This window comes from Pundamilia nyererei, unplaced genomic scaffold (genome assembly GCF_000239375.1).
Source record: "Pundamilia nyererei isolate P.nyererei 1_Seehausen unplaced genomic scaffold, PunNye1.0 scaffold00008, whole genome shotgun sequence".
NCBI classification, from domain to species: Eukaryota; Metazoa; Chordata; class Actinopteri; order Cichliformes; family Cichlidae; genus Pundamilia; species Pundamilia nyererei.
The window spans coordinates 2,064,156-2,081,894 of NW_005187409.1; the positions used below are offsets into that span (position 1 = coordinate 2,064,156).

Sequence of the window (17,739 nt, forward strand, 5' to 3'; positions counted from 1 at the left end):
TCACGCTGGACTGCAATCCATCTTTCTGAATTACAGCACCGGAACAATTGATCCAGTCTTTTTAGTTCCCAGTATATTCCTGTAAAAAGCATCATTCCACAGAGACAGAAAACAGATTGAGATGGACTAAAGAAATGGATTCTCAGTTCTTCTTTTAAAATGCGTACGGTGTTTATACCGCTTATGAGCCAATATTCAAAAAACCTGACATTTTCTGTCACTCCAAGAGGACAGAGAGGTCAGAGAATGTACCTGTGCCAGGGTAAAATAAATCATTGCCAAGCAGAGAGTTTAGGTCAAACAATCACCCCTCTGATAATGCATGTCCATGGAGAGGCTGGCGAGATTCATTGCTGTGCTCCCTCTGACAATAATAGAGGCTTTCAAAGGCCACAGTCTTTAATTTCTAGTCCCTGCTATCAGGGATTTTACCCTCTAGAGAGGGGGAGGTCAACTGCCCCAGTTCCACAGCCCTAGAGCCGACATCCTGGGCATTAAGGGCTGAGAGAGGTGACTAAGGTCAGGCTGTGATTGCTGCTGGAGATGGCATGCTGTCAGGTCCAGGGGCTCATTGGACCCTTTTTTTTGGGACAAAGAAGCTTTATAGAGCAGCTCCTTGGTCAGTCTTATCAGGGCATCACTAATGGTTATGATATGATCTGTCTAGCATCACTTCCAATTAAAGCTTGCTGGGGGAATGTGGCAGACACTGCTTCCCATGTCAGTGAGGGCTCAGTAGCGCTCTCTGACTGTAGACTATTGTTTGAGCCGCTCATTTCAGTGGTGATCAGAGTTTTGTTGTGACTACCACAAAAGGAAATGGCCACTGGCCAACCCTGTTAGATGTGGTTGTGGTGGGGAGATGGAGAGGGTAATCAGTCTTCTTATTGATACCATGACCAGCCGGCTTCTCATTACGACAAAGGCTAACCTCTCCTATACAATATGAAGCTATAGCAAGAGGTTGTTCTTTTTGTGCAGATAGCAGTACCTTCTGACTAGAAAAATACGTCTCTGAGACTACTTATAATTTCTAAAAACTTTCTGGCCTCACACTATAGCCTCTGAGCTGATATCCCATTCTTGGAGCTTGCCACTTTCAAATGACTGTGACTGCAGCAATCCTTAACGGTGGCAAAGGCTGAACTTTAGATCCACAGTGCAGTGCAAGCCAGAATCCATCAAGGACCTCTTATCTACATCCAGGCCTAGGTTGGAAGTTGTGCAGACTTGGTGTGATGACACATATGAGGCTAGATGAACTCGACTCTGTGCTGATATGAATTTGCTCAGGTGTGGATCTGGGAAACAAACCATCATCTGTTTGGCAAATGGCCTAGAGAGGATATAAAAATACCCAATTGAGAAAATGCCTAAATACTAATAAAAAAAGTAGCACTTTCCTTATTATCCATTAATAGTTTTACATAAATTAAGGTGAAAAAGCTTTTTTCCTATCTTGTGACTAAAAAGTCTTAACCAGCTCACCTGCTTTTCAGTGGTAGAAACATTAGAGAAAAGATGTTAACCTTGTGATGTGAATTTTAGTTACATGCCTGATTTAGAAATCTCTTGGCACACTGCAGTGGACAAAAATGAGTGGATAATATGCAGACACAATATTTGTGGATGAAGTTACTGAACTAACTAACAAATGGCACCAGTGTTTACATTTTAAGGCATTAAACATCACATTTGATTAATGTTTTCTTTCTATATATATTTTTTTCATCAATTTTCTGGTGTTTAAAGATTGCAACAGGTTTCAATATGAGATTTAGCACGTTACCTCAGACATGTTGTCGGCTGTCACCTACTTCAATGGTGAACCTCCACCAGAGGTTAGTGAATGGAATAGATGGTCGTAATGAGGCAAGAGCAGCTGCGAGCCCTTTTGATAGAATGAGGTCACTAGAGCGTGAGCTATCAGTGAGCTTGAATGGGGGTTGGTCAGGGGTGGGTCTCACTCAAAAGAACCGGCGACAAACTATTTTGTATTGAAGGAATGTGAGGCTGCAGGCACTCCTTCTGCTCTTTTTCAACGGATGCCTGTGTTCAAAATAAATAATTTTAATTGATCTCAGATTCCCCCTCTCACCATTTTGCTAAATGATAATTGAAACATTAATAGGATGTTAATAGGATGTGTGTCCTAGTAACCTTTTATATAAATCTCACCCTAATGGAGAATATTCTCCATGACCACCATGAATCAAGAGTAATTAAATATGCATGGAAAAACACTAGTTTGGGAATTTCCTGCATTGCAAATAAGGTTTGACTGAGTGGGATAATGGATTGATGCAGGAGACAAACGTGCTACATGTATTTGTTAGAAAAGAAAAAAGGATTACTGCAGTATTGTGGCACCGAGTCTGTTTTTCAGGTTAATGCTAATGAGACTGGGTTCTCTAATATGGATTTTAAAATGCATACTTTGCCCTTCAGTTGGAGGCAGGACTGTACCTTTGGTTCAGGCAAGTTTGTTATGGGGACCCAAGGGTCTAAACACTGCTGAAAGGGCATGAGTAATTCATATGAGTGAGGCAGGGCTAGAATAGTGGTTTTGCCCATGAGGAGAGACTTTAGCTGGAAGAAACAAGATCCTCCTTATAGACTAATGGATGTGTTAGCAAGTGTGCTTTCAGACCAGCTTTCATGTTGGCTCCACCAGGGGGTATAGAGGGAATGGCAAATTAATTATAGAAATGAAGCCAACCTCTTTTCTTATCATAGAGGGCAGCTGTGTGGCATGTGTGTTTCCTCTTGCTTGTTTGCTTCGTTCAGTCGCTACAGTGGCAAAAAGTGTCCTGCTCTGTATCTAATCTCTGCTTCCCTTTATCAATCCATACCGCCTTACTCGTGAGAAAGACCTGCTGTCTGCGAGGGAGGTGAAGAGTGGAGCCTTTATTGAGTGAAAATTTCATACAAAGTGTTTCAGACTTGCTGAGAAAGAATCCAGCTTTGTCTTGCTTTTCAACTTATTTCATAGCTTTTACAACCTTCCACTCAAAGTCGACTAATAAATCAATGTTTCAAGTGGGATCTAGTGTTTCAGTGACATCATACTGTTGGCTGTGAAAGCACATTACCCACCAGTGGAATGTGAGTCTCGATGACAGCCTCCGTGCTCCTGATCAGTGTCTACGTTGTAGTTTTTTTTGAGAGACATTTACAGTGTTAAATCTCCTAAAAGTGGCATGTTTGACCCACTGTTGCGGATGAAGGCGCTCTGTCTGAAAGAGACACTAGCACACACACACACACACACACACTAGCCTCACTTTCTGAAAGATTCCCAAAGGTCTGCTTTGGAAATAATGGGAAAGAACAACAGTGAATGCATGGAATATTAATGAAGGCTTTAAGCCAGCCTCAGCAAAAACTCTTAATATCAAACAGATATCACATATCAAGCAGAAAGGACATGTGCTGATGTGTTATCGTGCTGTTTTCAAGAACAGCGTGCTGAAATTCACTTTGTAATACAAAATGTTAATGTATTGTGGAAAGACTGAATTGTCTCATAATAAAGAGCCTGTTGCATTCTCCACTCACCTCCTACACCGGCTTACTTATTACTGATATATTACTGCATGTTGAACATCAGCGTCAAGGATGAACTGAAATTACAACAATTCCTGGCTGAGAAATATCTTCACATGTCTCCGTTTTTTGTTTCAGTCTGAATGTGAGAAAAGTGTTGCGCCACCACTCATTTGTTTGTATTTTGATTCCAAGGACACAGACTTCCTTTGAAATTTTTAAGTCATCTTGAGCAATAGTTTTCCAGGCTTTCCAAAAGAATTTTGTTTTTCTGTGGACACTGACCAGTTTGACATATGAATCATTCAAGCATAAAAAAGAAACCTAAATAGAAAAGACGACCAGTGGTATGTCCACACATTTCAGACTAACTAGCAAAGAACCTATTTTAAATAGATTCTTTAGGTCATTTGTTTCTATCAAAAACTACTGCAAAAACAGAATTTCTTCTCATTTCTTCAGCTGAATCTATGAAAAATGCCAAAAATATCACAGTTTTACAAAAAGCTATTAGCTGAAAACTTGGCACATGTGGGCATGTCCAGTGTGTCCTTAAACCAACTGAGGAAACAGGGCAAGTGGGTGACAAAAGAAGAAGTAGCAGGGCTAAAAAGTATCTACAGCAGTATCTGAGAGAGTGACACAGGCCCTGAGAAATGCATCTGGCTCTTCAGTCGAGAAGGGCCAGATGGTCTCGGAAATGGTCTCAGTGGAAGCGCGGCTGTCAAGAAGCCGTTCTTAAGAAAGGGAAACAGGAGACCAGGGCGCGCTACACGTACAGTGGAAGCTCTGTCATGGTATTGGGGATCTTGTCAAAATTGATGGAATTCTGAACATAAAGAAGTACTGTCAAATTTGGATCCACCATGCAATACCACCTGGAAAGTTTCTGATTGACAGTGGCTTCATTTTTCAGCATGACAATGATACTGAACACACTGCTGCCAGTGCAGTGAATGTATACCTGGATAGAAAAACACACAATGGAACACTATCAGTCACGGCCTGGCCTCAGAGCCTAGACCTCAACATTATTGAAGCAGTATGGTGTAATCTTGACACAGAAGGAAACAAAAGAAAAAACTATTCCCAAAGACGACCTAAAGAAGTAATGAGAAAGCTCAGCAAAATCAAAAAGGGGAAGTGGCTCAATCCTTTTGCACAGTACTATACTTATTTAGGCAGCACTGTGATGGATAAAGTTCAGCTGAGAACTTCTTTCAGTACACAAAGACACAATGGTTGTTAAGAAGCAGTGGATTCAAATTTCAGTTCAACCCGAAATTTCACCGGTGTCGAGTAAAAACAAGAAAACAAAGCAGAGAACATTTAATAGTTTAATTATAAGCTGCTGTATACATTCAGTGATTATTCCGATTTTCATGTTGCCAGAAGCCATGGGTGAGACCAGCAAAACATTCAGCTACAGAGATCTAGTTTGTTGTATGCAATTTGTCCATTTTCATTCATATTTTTCCACATTGTACATAGTTCACTGCAAAGCAACATAAAACCACATTGCTGATGTGCAACACGGTTCTTCCAAGACCTTAGTTCCCTCTCGCATGATTCCACCCAGTCTGTTGTGTGGTGCTCATAGTAAGGGAGAGCCCTGCTTATGCCACTGTGGTCTCAACCTTAGCTTTGAGATCAGGAGAACACAGATGGTACAGGGTGACAGCAGTGCTGAGTAAAGCTAATCTGCACATCACAATGCCCTCATCTGAAGTTGGAAAAGTCTTTTTTTCCCCACGTGATTGGGCCATATAGGAAAGCCAACCTATTACACAGATAAAATAGGTGGAACCTCGTTGCAGCCTGGAGAACACTGGAAGCTGTTCTTCCTCCTTTGATACTGAGATGAAGCAACATCCTGCAATCATTAAGGTTGTGTTTGCATCTTTTTTGGTTTCTTTTGCTATCTCACTCTAAGCTCATTGAACTGACACACTAATGTTGGTGCTGAAATCGCTTTTTTTTTTTTGTCATTGTTGTTTTATGTAATTTTTTTTGTCTTTTTACATTTTCTGGTAGCCCACACAGAAACTGGATGGCACAAGAACTGACCAATAAGAAACTCTTTACAACAAGGTAGACTGCAAGTCAACAGTTGCCAGGGATCACACAGTAAACAAAAAAATTATCCAAGTTTTGAACATAAACAAAAAAACCCAAAACAAATCCGGTTCAATATAAAAGCAAAAGACAAATGAACGAAAAGCAAGTTAATTTCAAGTATAACTTACTGATAAAATAACTACACAGCATTAAATATTCTCATTATACATTTTAAATTATTTATAAAATATATTTTGGCATATATGTTTTTTTTTATTTTTGTGTTTGTGTAACAAACGCTACCGTAGCTTCAGTTGAACACCAATGTTTATTCCTTTTTTTTCTCTTGAAACAAAACATTAAAGGGATTGTCACATAACAACAGGTTATTAAAAATGATAATAGTAAACCCTATACAGAGTTTCACATAGCAAGACATGAGTGACGATCCCTTCTATCCTAGCCCCATAGTCAAAAGTCAAAAAAAGTACAAGACCAAAGCACAAAGTTCTAATTTGTGCTCCACTGGCTACAATCAAGGTTGGGCACAGGAGATTTCAAAAGCAGAAAGTCTTTTTTTTGTTTCATACAACGCAATTTGATCACAAGTATCTGTCTGTCCCACCTCCTGCAGTCAAAGCGGCTTGGCAGACAACGAGAGTTCAATCAGCTCCATCCGTGATAAAATATAAATACTGTAAGGACCTCACAGTCTGATGACACGAGGATGTCCTCAGGGATATGCAGAGAAAGTTTCTCTTATTTGTCAGGGACAGGAAGACATGAGACCGGGAGCCTCACCTTCCTTCTCCTGAATGCACTGCAAACTTCTGAAGGAGTAAATTGATGATATTTTTGGATGAATCCTGTGTGTATTTGTTTTTGTTTATTACAGTGACAGAACTCTATACAAAGGAACAAAGAGCGATTTTGGCAGCTAAAACAGACTGCAAAACCAAAGAAGGCAAATATCAGTTCGTGATACAAAAGTAGTTCAAAAGGCATAACTGTACGTATGAACTGGCACCTCAGGTGTCCAAACATGTAAAGTCCTGCTTTGGGTCGAGGGCTGGAGAGCTCCACTGGCCGTGTCCATGCAGTCGGCAGTAACCTGCCTGTCCACTCATCGCAGGCTGATAGAAAGAAATCTGAACAAAAAGCAAAGAAGGAAAAAGTACTGCGACTACAACGAAGCCACATCCACTACCTGGGCCTGAGCACACAACTAGCTGCAGCATACGTCAGTTTATCTTCAGCCCAGGCTGGTTTTTCAATTTTGTATACTGCAAATGGGTGTGTCTCTCTACTGCCACAGCCAGATTTTCTTCTGTGTATACACAGCTATTGCGGGGTATATATATGTGAGTTTACACTGGATGTGTGCATACATGTTGGTGTGTGTCACAGAGAAGCTTGCTAAAGCACAATGTCCTTCAGGCGCTTGCTGCTGGGGGATTCCTTGTCTCGGCCGTCGTGGAGAAGCGTGTTGATCTCCCTTACAGCCGGCTCACTGTCCTTCCCCTCCGGCTGCCGCAGCAGGCTGTGGTTGGCGATTCGCTCTGCGTCACGGCATTTAAGCGTGTTGTAGGCAGATGACGGCTTGCACATTGGGCTCTTCAGGTGCACAGGGGAAGTGATGGGACTGGCCGCCTCCCGCCCATTGCCAGCTTCACGAACAGCCCCTCCATTGGCCTTGGGGCTACACACCTGAGACTCCTGAGTCCGCTTTCCCTTTATGTCTCCTCGTTCCACATCTTCAGACCCATCCTTGCCAAAGGTGGCAAAAGTCCTCTTTGTTGTGCCATCCTCATAGTGTGGCACGTCCACCGTGGTCGCCTCGATAGACAAAGCGATGACGTTGCGAGCGTGCTCGGGTGACTTGGCGCGTGCTGGGACTGTAACGCGAGGCATCCAGCAGCGGTCAGAGTGGCCTAGGATCCGACACTCATCCTGGCAGTGAAAGCCCTCACTGGGATCTGTGGGGAAATAAAGAGACAACCTAATTGTTATATTTGTTCTTAAAGTTAATTGATTTTCGTCTTTATTCTGATAATCCCCTCACGATTTAAGAATGTCAGAATTGACACACATGAAAACTCAGTTAAGCATTACTAAATGATTTTTTTGCAATCTACATGAGCGCAATATTGCACTCCCTTTAACACTACTCCATGATAACTAGGGCTGGATGTTAGGGGCACGTCTAATATGCCAATTAAATTATGAATTGTTAAATCAAAAGTCCATTTGCAGCTCTTGTATAATTGAGTTTTCTGTAGCAACATTAGATAAAAGGCAGGTTTAAACATTGCAATCAGATATCTCACAAAGACACCAGACGAGTTGCGGTGCCGCTGCACGGTTCATATCTCTCTCCCTCTTTGTTTCTGTCATCTGGCGCCGGGTTATAAATATGTAATGATGTTTAACGCTGAAGTGAAAAAAAGACTTGTCTGAGTCTGTATAACTGCGTCTTCTGCATTTTGTTGTGTTGATGCAAAAACATTTCTGCATCATTATAACAACAAAAGGAGCCGAAGTCTCTCAAACTCAAATGCTTTAATTCTTGTTTGTTCTTTAACAGTCCAAAGAGCAGTACTCAGAAATCGCATGTACACATAATTTTGTTTGTCCTCTGTCAATTTCATTTAGAAAATGTTCACGGTGTCACATTTCTAGCTTTAGCAACAGAACGTTGATAATTTTTGGAAAATTTCAAACAAAACTCATTTTTCCTAAACCTCGATATGAAACCGAACCCCCCACCTGCTTCTTAGGAAGAAACCTGCCACACACATGCACAGTGACATATTTCTTTTCTCCCCTACTGCTTGTTTTACTCTAAGCAAGAGCCATCCTACTTTTCAGAGGCCCAAGGTGACAAGAAGGGATCGTGAGAGGGATTGCGATCGACCCAAATGCATACACTTACATCTGGCAATCGCAGCTTGACAGATCACCTAATTAAAATCACTAATGATCTGTTTTTCTCTCTTCTTTTCTGTACTCATGAGAGGCACCTCTGCTAAAGCCCCAGGGATCGATATTTAAAGACTGGAGACAGGCTTTTCAGGAGCAGATATGCCAGAGTTGTCTCTCATAAAGTATAATCTGATGAGACTGACAGATATGACCGGTTACCATGTCATGGAATAACTGAATGAGTATGTTAGGGATATCATGAGCTGTCTTAAAATTGTGAAGGAATCATCGCCTATGGGCACCGAAATCGCAAGCCATGAGTTACCAATGTCCATATGACAGAAGAGGATTTCTCTCATCATGTCTGTCTAATTGTGCACAGGCTGACATGCACTGACATGACATTCTCTCAAATGAATGTGGATGAAGAAATCCCGTTGTCTTTGAAGCATCTGAACTATACTTCACAGTAACAATTTAAGTACACACAATTTAATAATATGTAAAATGCATTTTTGAATTATTATCACCCAATACTATCCAAATTATACGTAACAGGCATAACGAGGCTGCTTTATTTAATTACCATACATTTAAGCTCATTTGATGAGGCCAAGAAGCAATAATGTGTGAAAACTGAATATTTCCCACTAGTTATAGTCCTGCATCTATGGAAATGACAATGAATGCTGATTGGTCCACGAAACTGCAATGGCAGCAATCAGGGAGACAAAAGGCATTGAGTTGGGGGTTTTGTTTAAACATTTCCAATCAGGATGTAATAATGCAATCACAACAGAAAGGTATTTTTTCCCAGGTACCAAGAACATAATAGAGGATGATGAATAGAAAAATAAATAAACATGAAAAAGCACCATTTCAAAGCCTTTTTAACCCCGCGTAACTGCTTTACCTGTAACGGCACTTTAAAACGCATTTTTTTAAATATATAAATATTTAAACTCGAAGAGGCAATGTAAAGATAATTGTTCACATGAGCATTTAGTGCTCTTATTGAAAACGTTTGTTTTACATTCATTCAAAAGTTGAGCTCTATATTTAGCAATCTGAAATCTCACCAAAATTCTTGTTTGGCATGTTTGACAAAGTAGATCTTTTGCTGCACTGATTAAAAATTTACAAGTATCTCGGTAATGAATTCAATTTCCTCTAAACACTTTGGCTTATTTCTATAGCCTAAAGCACTTTCTAAGGCGTGAAAAGCCTTGAGGCACAAAGAAACATACACAAGTTGTATGCTCTCTGCTGCGCCGTGCGTGCAAATGCAGTGAATGCCATTTCTCTCCTTTCCTTTAGGGGTCTATGAGCGAGCAACTGGGTTGTAAATGACATTGTTATGAAAGCCAAGTGCTATTAACACTCACACATCCTGCCTTTCCTTGCAGCTTCATAAAACGCAGATGTTGCTCTAAAAGGCCCCAAAAACTGGAGGAGACAAAATTTAAATGAAAAAAGTGACAGGCCATCGACCTTTAACAAAACGTAATCTCCTCCCATTAAAAGATAAGAAAAAAACAAGCTTGTGTATGGTAGGAGATGAATTAAAGGCTTTTACAGCACTGCTTAGATTTACAAGTCAACAAGTACAGAATAGAAGACAGTAAAGGCCCTCCTGCTGTGCATGTGTATTCAAAGTTATCAGGAAAATAAGCTTGCCAATCAGCTCCAGGAACAGATTTAGAGTACGGAACAGAGAAGGATGTCATTGGGAGCATTTCCGATCCACAAAATTAATTACGAAGGGAGCTCCACCAGGAGGTACAGGCTGGGCTGCATCTTTTGTGTGAGTGTGTGTCTGATTTGTTCATTTAAAATATTGTGCAATATAATGGTAATAAAGTACAAATCTAATCATGTATCGAGATCACAACACTACTATTATATCAAACATGCTGCACTCTAATGTTGACTCCAAGGTAGCAGAAAGGACTTTATATATAGGATTGAAAATATGAAATTAAAAAAATAAAACATGTGCAAAAGCTAAAGTCTCCTGATAGGGCTCCATGTTTTTTCTGTTTGTAGTTATAGCACCAATTTGCATCAACACAGGGTGAAAAACCCATGCTTCCTTCCATCTCATCTTGCATCTGTTACCTGCCGGCAGCCGATTCTGTCCTGTCTATTTGACTCAATCAGATGAAGGTGTCTGAACTTCAGCTTACAGCAGACAGATCTTCAGTTTCAGCGAGGGAATCCCACATCCCGACAAGCTCGTTGCTCAGTTTACCCTTGTGCACTGCGTATAATGATCCCTTCATGTTATGCAGCTGCAGGTGCTATTTGTTTGTTGCTAATGTAGCAAGAAAAGAAGAATCAGCAAAAAGACTAAAATCCACTGACACAAAAGGGAAGGGATGCGTTCACTGAGCGAGACGCCTCCCCGTATAATTCCCTGAGCTTTCGCCAGCTATTCTGCGTCCTGTTTGCCTGACTCGGAAAACGCAAACGCTTATCCCTCCAAAAGTAGCGCACACAGCCTGAAGGTAGAAAATGATGATGTAATCCTGTAAAATCAGCGTAAGCAGCGGCAAAACAGAGAATACCAGTTTGGAGGGGCAGAGACAGGGTTGAGTAGATATGAACCAGATTCAGGTGACAAAATCATAATTCTGTATGTCTTAGTTTGACTACCACAAGACAACTGGGAACTGCAGTATGACACGATGCAGTCAGTTTGGTTTTACAGGATGATAAACCCTAAAAAGAATTATGAACAGCAGTGCAGGAACAGCAGTACGGTATGATAAATCATCTTACTAAGAGTGCCACTTGTGGCTTAAACGACTTTTGTTTGTACTTCCTCTATACGTGACATTTTTGATGCAGAAGAAACAATGCATTTCAACTGATGGTCTTATGAAAACAGATGCTACTCAACAGACATCCAGACAGTATCACAGCTTCCTGCGATGGAACTGTTATGAAAGGAAATAATGTAGACTAATTTAAACCTCGCTATGCTTTACTTATGGCCTCCACAGACTTTACCAATTCCCTTTGATTTCTTTTGCTTGTTTTTCTGTTGTTACCTTATTGTCTTTGATATTAATCCCCATTAAATATTCAGTAACAACGCTACCAAATAGTCTGAAAAGATCAAACAGCACACAACAACACTGCCATTATGCTACGTGCCCCTTTTCATTGGTTGGGAGTACAGGTGTAAAATCCAAAAATCGACTCATAAGTTATAAACACGATCGAAGGCCTAAGGAGTCAAAATATCTTGTCGTGTGTGTTTTCATTTAAAGCTTTTCATTTGCAGCTAAAATGTCCACTTTTCTGGTCTCATCTTGGTATGCCACAGTATCTTTAACAATGAGAGGGCTGTTTTCTAATTGCTACTCCATATTAATTTTCCATCCTGGCAGTCACATGGCAAAGCATGATTAAATCTAAATTGTTACTACAGAGTCTTGATGGAGCCTGTAATGCAAAAGCTGATGAAAGCGTCACAAGGGAGAGAAAAAATACTGCACGAACAGAAAAGACGGTGCCTGTCTGTGGTTGGTTAGAGTTCAAAATATGCTCAAGAACTAACAGGTTTGGTCCTCTCCGATCCTAACACAACAAATAGAGCTTAACATCTAGTCTGTCCTAACTACAGCAAAGGACAGTTCTACGGCCAGCTGAGGCTGAGGCTTGGCCAAGCAGCCTCCTACACTACTCACAAGGGAGAGTCCAAGCACTGCTGTCATCCCAGCCAGCCAATTCAGTCTGTGGGCCATAAATCAGCCTTGAGGCTTGGCTCCTGCGGGAGCAGCAAGATGGAGTGTGATGGTCTTGTTTTTACAAACAGTAGAGGGGCACCCTTACTGCGCCACGTAAGCCATCATTCTCTGCACAGCATCGAGTCCTCTCCTTCTCCCTACAGCATCTGGTTCAGTCACATCAAGCTATCCCCCCCACCCCCCGAAACGTCTAATTCATCCCTCACAGCTCCCTGCACAAGGCCATCCTTTATGCGTCCCCTCCTTTTGTCTTGCTCTTTCATCTAATCAGTTCTACTGTCTCATATACGTTGATGTAATTAAATGAATCCTTCACCCAAAAACCTTCTCTAATTTCTGCCTATCTGTTCAGAATTCCTTCAGTTCTGCCGGTCAAATATTAATTGTCAAGAAAATTAGACACACTGTGTGGCCTTGTTAGTACTGTCTTATGACTGTTGAAGCCGGGGGTTCATAGGGCCGTCGTTCTATTTCTGAGCATTAGTAGCAGTCAATTTATCAAGAACACATTCACTGCCTAATACATCCCGCGCTGCACTGAGTGTCTGACAGCTTGTCACTACTACCAGGCCTACTTATGTCTTCCCGAAAACCTGATGTAAGATGGCAAGTTAACTTCATTTTGAGCCAGTCTTACGCTTTCTGTTCTTTGGAAATGCTTGTCAATAATTGTTCTAAATGCTAGCAACAGTACGTGCCAAATTCTGCAAATTTTGACTTCCACCGTATGCTCGCTTCCCTTGCTGCTGGCCCATCCAGCAAAGCTAGAGCTTTCTATAATGGGTCTGGGTATAAAGAATGAATTTCCAAAGTGGTGTTGACAAACAATGCACTTGCCTCTAAATTGGTACAAACGGCATCTGTTTAACAGCTGTGTAACAGCAGCGGGATGAAAAAAGTGATCGCTCCGCTGTTTTATAAATCACTATGTCATCGCAGAGCAGTGTTTTGTTCAAAAGCAGGACCACTAGCCAATGGACTGCTTGATGTAGTGGAAACGATGTGAACTGGTTGTCATTATGACATACGTGGGTGGGCTGGTTTCCATGCCCTGGCAACACATACTGTCTTGCAGAGAGAATTGTCTCACCTTATTGTGGCCTACTCCTACCATAGCTGGCTCCTAGAGGTTGCAGTGTCTCAGGAACAGTTTTAAAGGCTCTAGAAGTATTGCCCTCGGCTCGGGTCATGACATAAAGAACATTTGAAGGGGCATGATTTACAGTGTTCAGGTCTTGTTTGAACAGACATCAGAATTTATGCCCTGGTTTTCATATAGTACATCAGCCAGTGACCATTTAACTCTCTCCACAGGCACTCTGGACTAGATTTAACCCAGACAGAAGGGCATAAAGAGCTAAGCCCAGTTGTACACAGCTGTACTGTGTTAAAGAGGCAGTAAAAAGGTTCTTAACACAGGCTCCATCACCAGAACAATACACTTACATGTTCACAGAATTCCATGAAAATAAGGCCAGGATCGTGTCTGGCAGAAAAGTACCCCACGCTTCAGCCACAGTGCCAATTCATACAACATGTGATGACACTAAGTGGACACTAAAATTCATATCATTATGATATCCATATCCCACAATTATTCTGTTCAGGTTTTGCTGTTGAAATCAAACCACCATCCTTAGGGCTAATTGGCATTATTGTTAAAGAACTATATAAATAAATAAATAAATAAATACAGCACTTGGACTTTAAAATTCCAGTTGCATTTCAGATACTGAAAGGTTACTGAAAGCAGATTGGATTTTAAATATTTCCCTAATTCTGTACAGTGAATAGATGATAAAAAAAATCTGTACTGTACACGTGGTTCTTCTTCTGCGAGATAATGATGCCAACCGTAACACTGTCATAGGAAAAAAGAAATCAGCTTAATAACTTTACTGAACTAAATTGGATAATTTTGTGGACACTTTCCCGAGGAAAAAAAACAGAAAAACTAATCAGGGATATAATTTGGTGATGAATTTCATCAGATAAATTTCATCTCTGGATTGGAAGTGTTTTAAATGGATGATTATTTTAAAATATATAATATGCAATTAAAGTCGAAATTAATCTTAAACTTGGGCTCATCTCATTCACATAATTTGATGTATTTCCAATTGAAAAAGCATTTGGTGGCAGGGGGAGCTCATGCATGAAGGAATCTTTCAAAGGTGCCAGCAACAAAACTGCAGTTTTCCTAATTGGAAAAGCACTGTAAAGCATTTAAAAAGCTTAGCTTTATTATTACCATGTTTTTCTATTACCAAGACAAATTGTAAGAATTGTTAGTGTGTACTATTCTCAGTTCTCTTGGATCCCGACTTTCAAAAAGCAGGTAGCATGTTTCAGAATTAAAATATTTACGTTTGGTTTTTTTAACCTACAAACAAGAAGCAACACAATCCCAATGAGTGATTTAAAGATCTCTTTGTAAAGCGACTGCATCGGCAAGTGTATGCATTTAAATAGAGTGTTTTACCATGACGTGATGCACTTTGCAAAAATCACACGGTGAATTTTGGCCTTGCAAAGTCTGAGCAGCTAAATTGCCCTTCTAATGACGAGCTTCAAATTAACCTGTACTCAGGCGCTGAATGCCCCCAACAACAATATAATACGCCCCTCAAACTCAGCACAGCAGGCTGCCGGCGTCCCTGTTGCAAACTGCCCACTCCACAATGCCAGCCAGCCAGACCGCCTGCCTGCCTGCCTCTGTCTGCTTGGCTCGTTTCCCCTACAATGCATCTGCAGAGGACATCTTTAAATACACTGGAACAAATGCGGCATTTCTGTGTTTAAGCTTGACCGAGCTAGCGAGCTAATTTGCTCCTAAACCCTTGAGTCTGGGAGAAGCAAAGGGGCACACTCTTAAATTACATCAATGAATGGGGTTGGAGCATAGATGAAAGCTACTGTACGTGGTGAGCGGGGATGGAGAGAAAAAGAACCGGAGAGTCGGCTTAAGGATAGAAGCACTATGGACTATTGTTATATTTTGTCCAATCTGTAAGGTAAAAACAGATGTCACTGCGATCTATGGCTGACAATTAAATATTCTTCAAGGAAACCAAAATATAAGTCTAATAAAAAAGTAATGGTTCCACATAAGAGAAAAGATGAAGCGCTAATGTCAAGGTAATAGCACACTGCAACACAGAAAACATTGCTTTGTGTGCTATGGGGCTTTTAGTGAATAGGAAGTCCAATTCATTGCTTTATTCACAAATATCAAGGATTCTAACTCTATTTTTATTTATTTATTATTCTTATTCTTGGTGCAAACATTTCTCACAGTGAGAAAAGATTACTTTTTCACCTCTTAAGTGTTATTTCTTTTAGCCATCTGAAATGCCCACTATCCTTCAACACTTGTATCCAAACAACTGGGGATGGCACACCGGGCAGAAAACCAATATCTTGGATTTCCTCTCCCTCTGTGAGCTTCTGCTTTGCCTCAAAAGACTGGCCTTACATAATTAATATAAAGTGAACTTGACTGAATGTGAAGCCACATTATGCTAGCCAGGACTGTTTTATATTCCATTTTATCTTGTCATAGAAGTACCAGCATGACTCCTGCTCTCTCGTGTTCTTGTGTTTTCAAATTTTTCCTTCCTTAAAAAAAAAAGGAAGAAAGAAAAGAAACACATTTTGTAAAATAGGACAGTATGTAGTGTTATGGGCAGGTTATTAATACAGTAAGAGGAGGTGGGTCACCACGGAGAAAAGCGGGTCACGGCTTGGGAAAAAAAACAAATGAAAAAAATAATTACACAGTTTTCTCCACCTGAATAGTCAACATCACTTAGCAGCAAATAAAAGAAATCAGACAAACACAGCAAGGTCTCCACTGTGTTGAGATGCATTAGATTTCCACCTACTGGGCAGAGGAAACGCACGAAGGAGGCCTTCCAACACTTTCTAATGCTCGTCCATTTCTCTGTCACAAAGGCCAATCTGTTTGGCATCTGGGAGGCATTCTGATCCTCTCCCAGGTTCTCCATTATCCACCGCAGTGAGCTTTGCACCACGATACCACTTAATATAAGACAGTCAGAACCAATGTCTGTAGCATTAGCCACCCACCCAGTGCTACACTGTATAGAGGAGTGACACTGGTGAGGCTACAGCTTGTATCTAAGACACAGATCGAAATGGAGGTGGAAGACTGGCCTGAAGAAAAGAGAAAGAGCTAATAAGCACATCTTTTCTGATTTAAGGAACATGACTATAGCATACATAAGGATGATAGCAGGGGCCTGACACAGTGCTAGTAATTGGATTTCTCAGCCCCTGTGCCCACTCGTGATAACATGCTGAGCTGTGACATGAAAAGTCCTTATGTGTGGCAAGAGAGCAAGGTGCAGCAGAGTGGAAGTGACAGGTGTCAAAGATCCAATTCCCCTGCTCCTCTCCATCTTTGAGTTCCTTTTCTCCAGAGACGGCTGAGGAACAACTTGCCCTGTGGTGAAGCCAAACACAAGCTTGACATTCAGTTGCAAATCCAAGGTAGTTAAACCTATGTAAAGTGGAACAGAGGGGGAGGAGGGGGAGGAAGGGTGGTATTAGTGGGGGGTCTCTAAGCACTGTGGGTATAAGAGGTCATGGCCTGATTGCTTGCTTTATTTATTTTCTGATGCTGATGTGAGCTGAATACAGACGAGCACTGGATTTCTAAGATGAGCTGGAGAACACACAAAGGAGCCTGAGACCCCCCGCTGCATCTCGGGGGGTCGTGCAGGATACGGCCGCGGTCCCCTCGCTGTCCTCTCCGTGCATTTGGAACTCATCCTTAACGAGGACTGCACGAGAAGAAGCACATCATTAAAAAAAAGCCATTCTGGGACATTCCTGTCCGCCATTAAACGTAACAACCGACCTCTCTCATTACCTTTTATCCTCCCCTTTAAAGAGGTGGGGTACAGAGTGGTATAAAAACTCAGATTTGGCTGCCAAGATGCAGCGAATTCTCTCTCTCTCGTTCAATTATACATAAAAGGAACAACACAAAAAAACCTCCTGGAATTTATCACAAGCATTTTTCTTTATATTATAAACCCTATCTCTGAAACTAAGCAGATTAATGTTAACAGTTACTCCAGTATTTACATGTTTCGCGCTAACCTGATTTTACATAATATACTAATGTGAAATGATAATTAGGTTAATGCCCAGAAAGATATGTGGTAGCCTTAAGCAAATATCTTATTAGCGGCACAATACAAAAATAGAGGGCCTTTGTGAATATTATTTTTTTAATGCTGATAAATTTACTTAATTTGATCATCCACCACCGCCAGATACACCACAACGGAGAAGCACCGCCCTGAGTCAGTTCAGTTCTTGACCTTTCTCACCAGTGAACTAAGTCCAAGCAGAGTGAATCCAGGGTGTGCATGCCAGAGTAGCTCAGATTAAATTCAATGTGATGTTCAGGTTATGCGCTCTAAAATCT

The 17,739-nt window shown here is 41.0% G+C and overlaps 1 protein-coding gene across 4 annotated transcripts in view; it reads right to left on the bottom strand.

Annotated features, from left to right (window-relative positions):
- Nucleotides 1-5,716: 5,716 nt before the first annotated feature.
- The window catches only part of pcdh19 (protocadherin 19), a 52,403-nt gene continuing 40,380 nt past the window's right edge, over nucleotides 5,717-17,739 (bottom strand). For all 4 annotated transcript variants that reach the window (XM_005722881.1, XM_013908287.1, XM_013908286.1 and 1 more), the window contains exon 5: nucleotides 5,717-7,580. In XM_005722881.1, coding sequence (XP_005722938.1) covers nucleotides 7,021-7,580 — 560 coding nt within the window. In that variant the 3' untranslated portion in view covers nucleotides 5,717-7,020. The remainder of the gene's footprint in view (nucleotides 7,581-17,739) is intronic.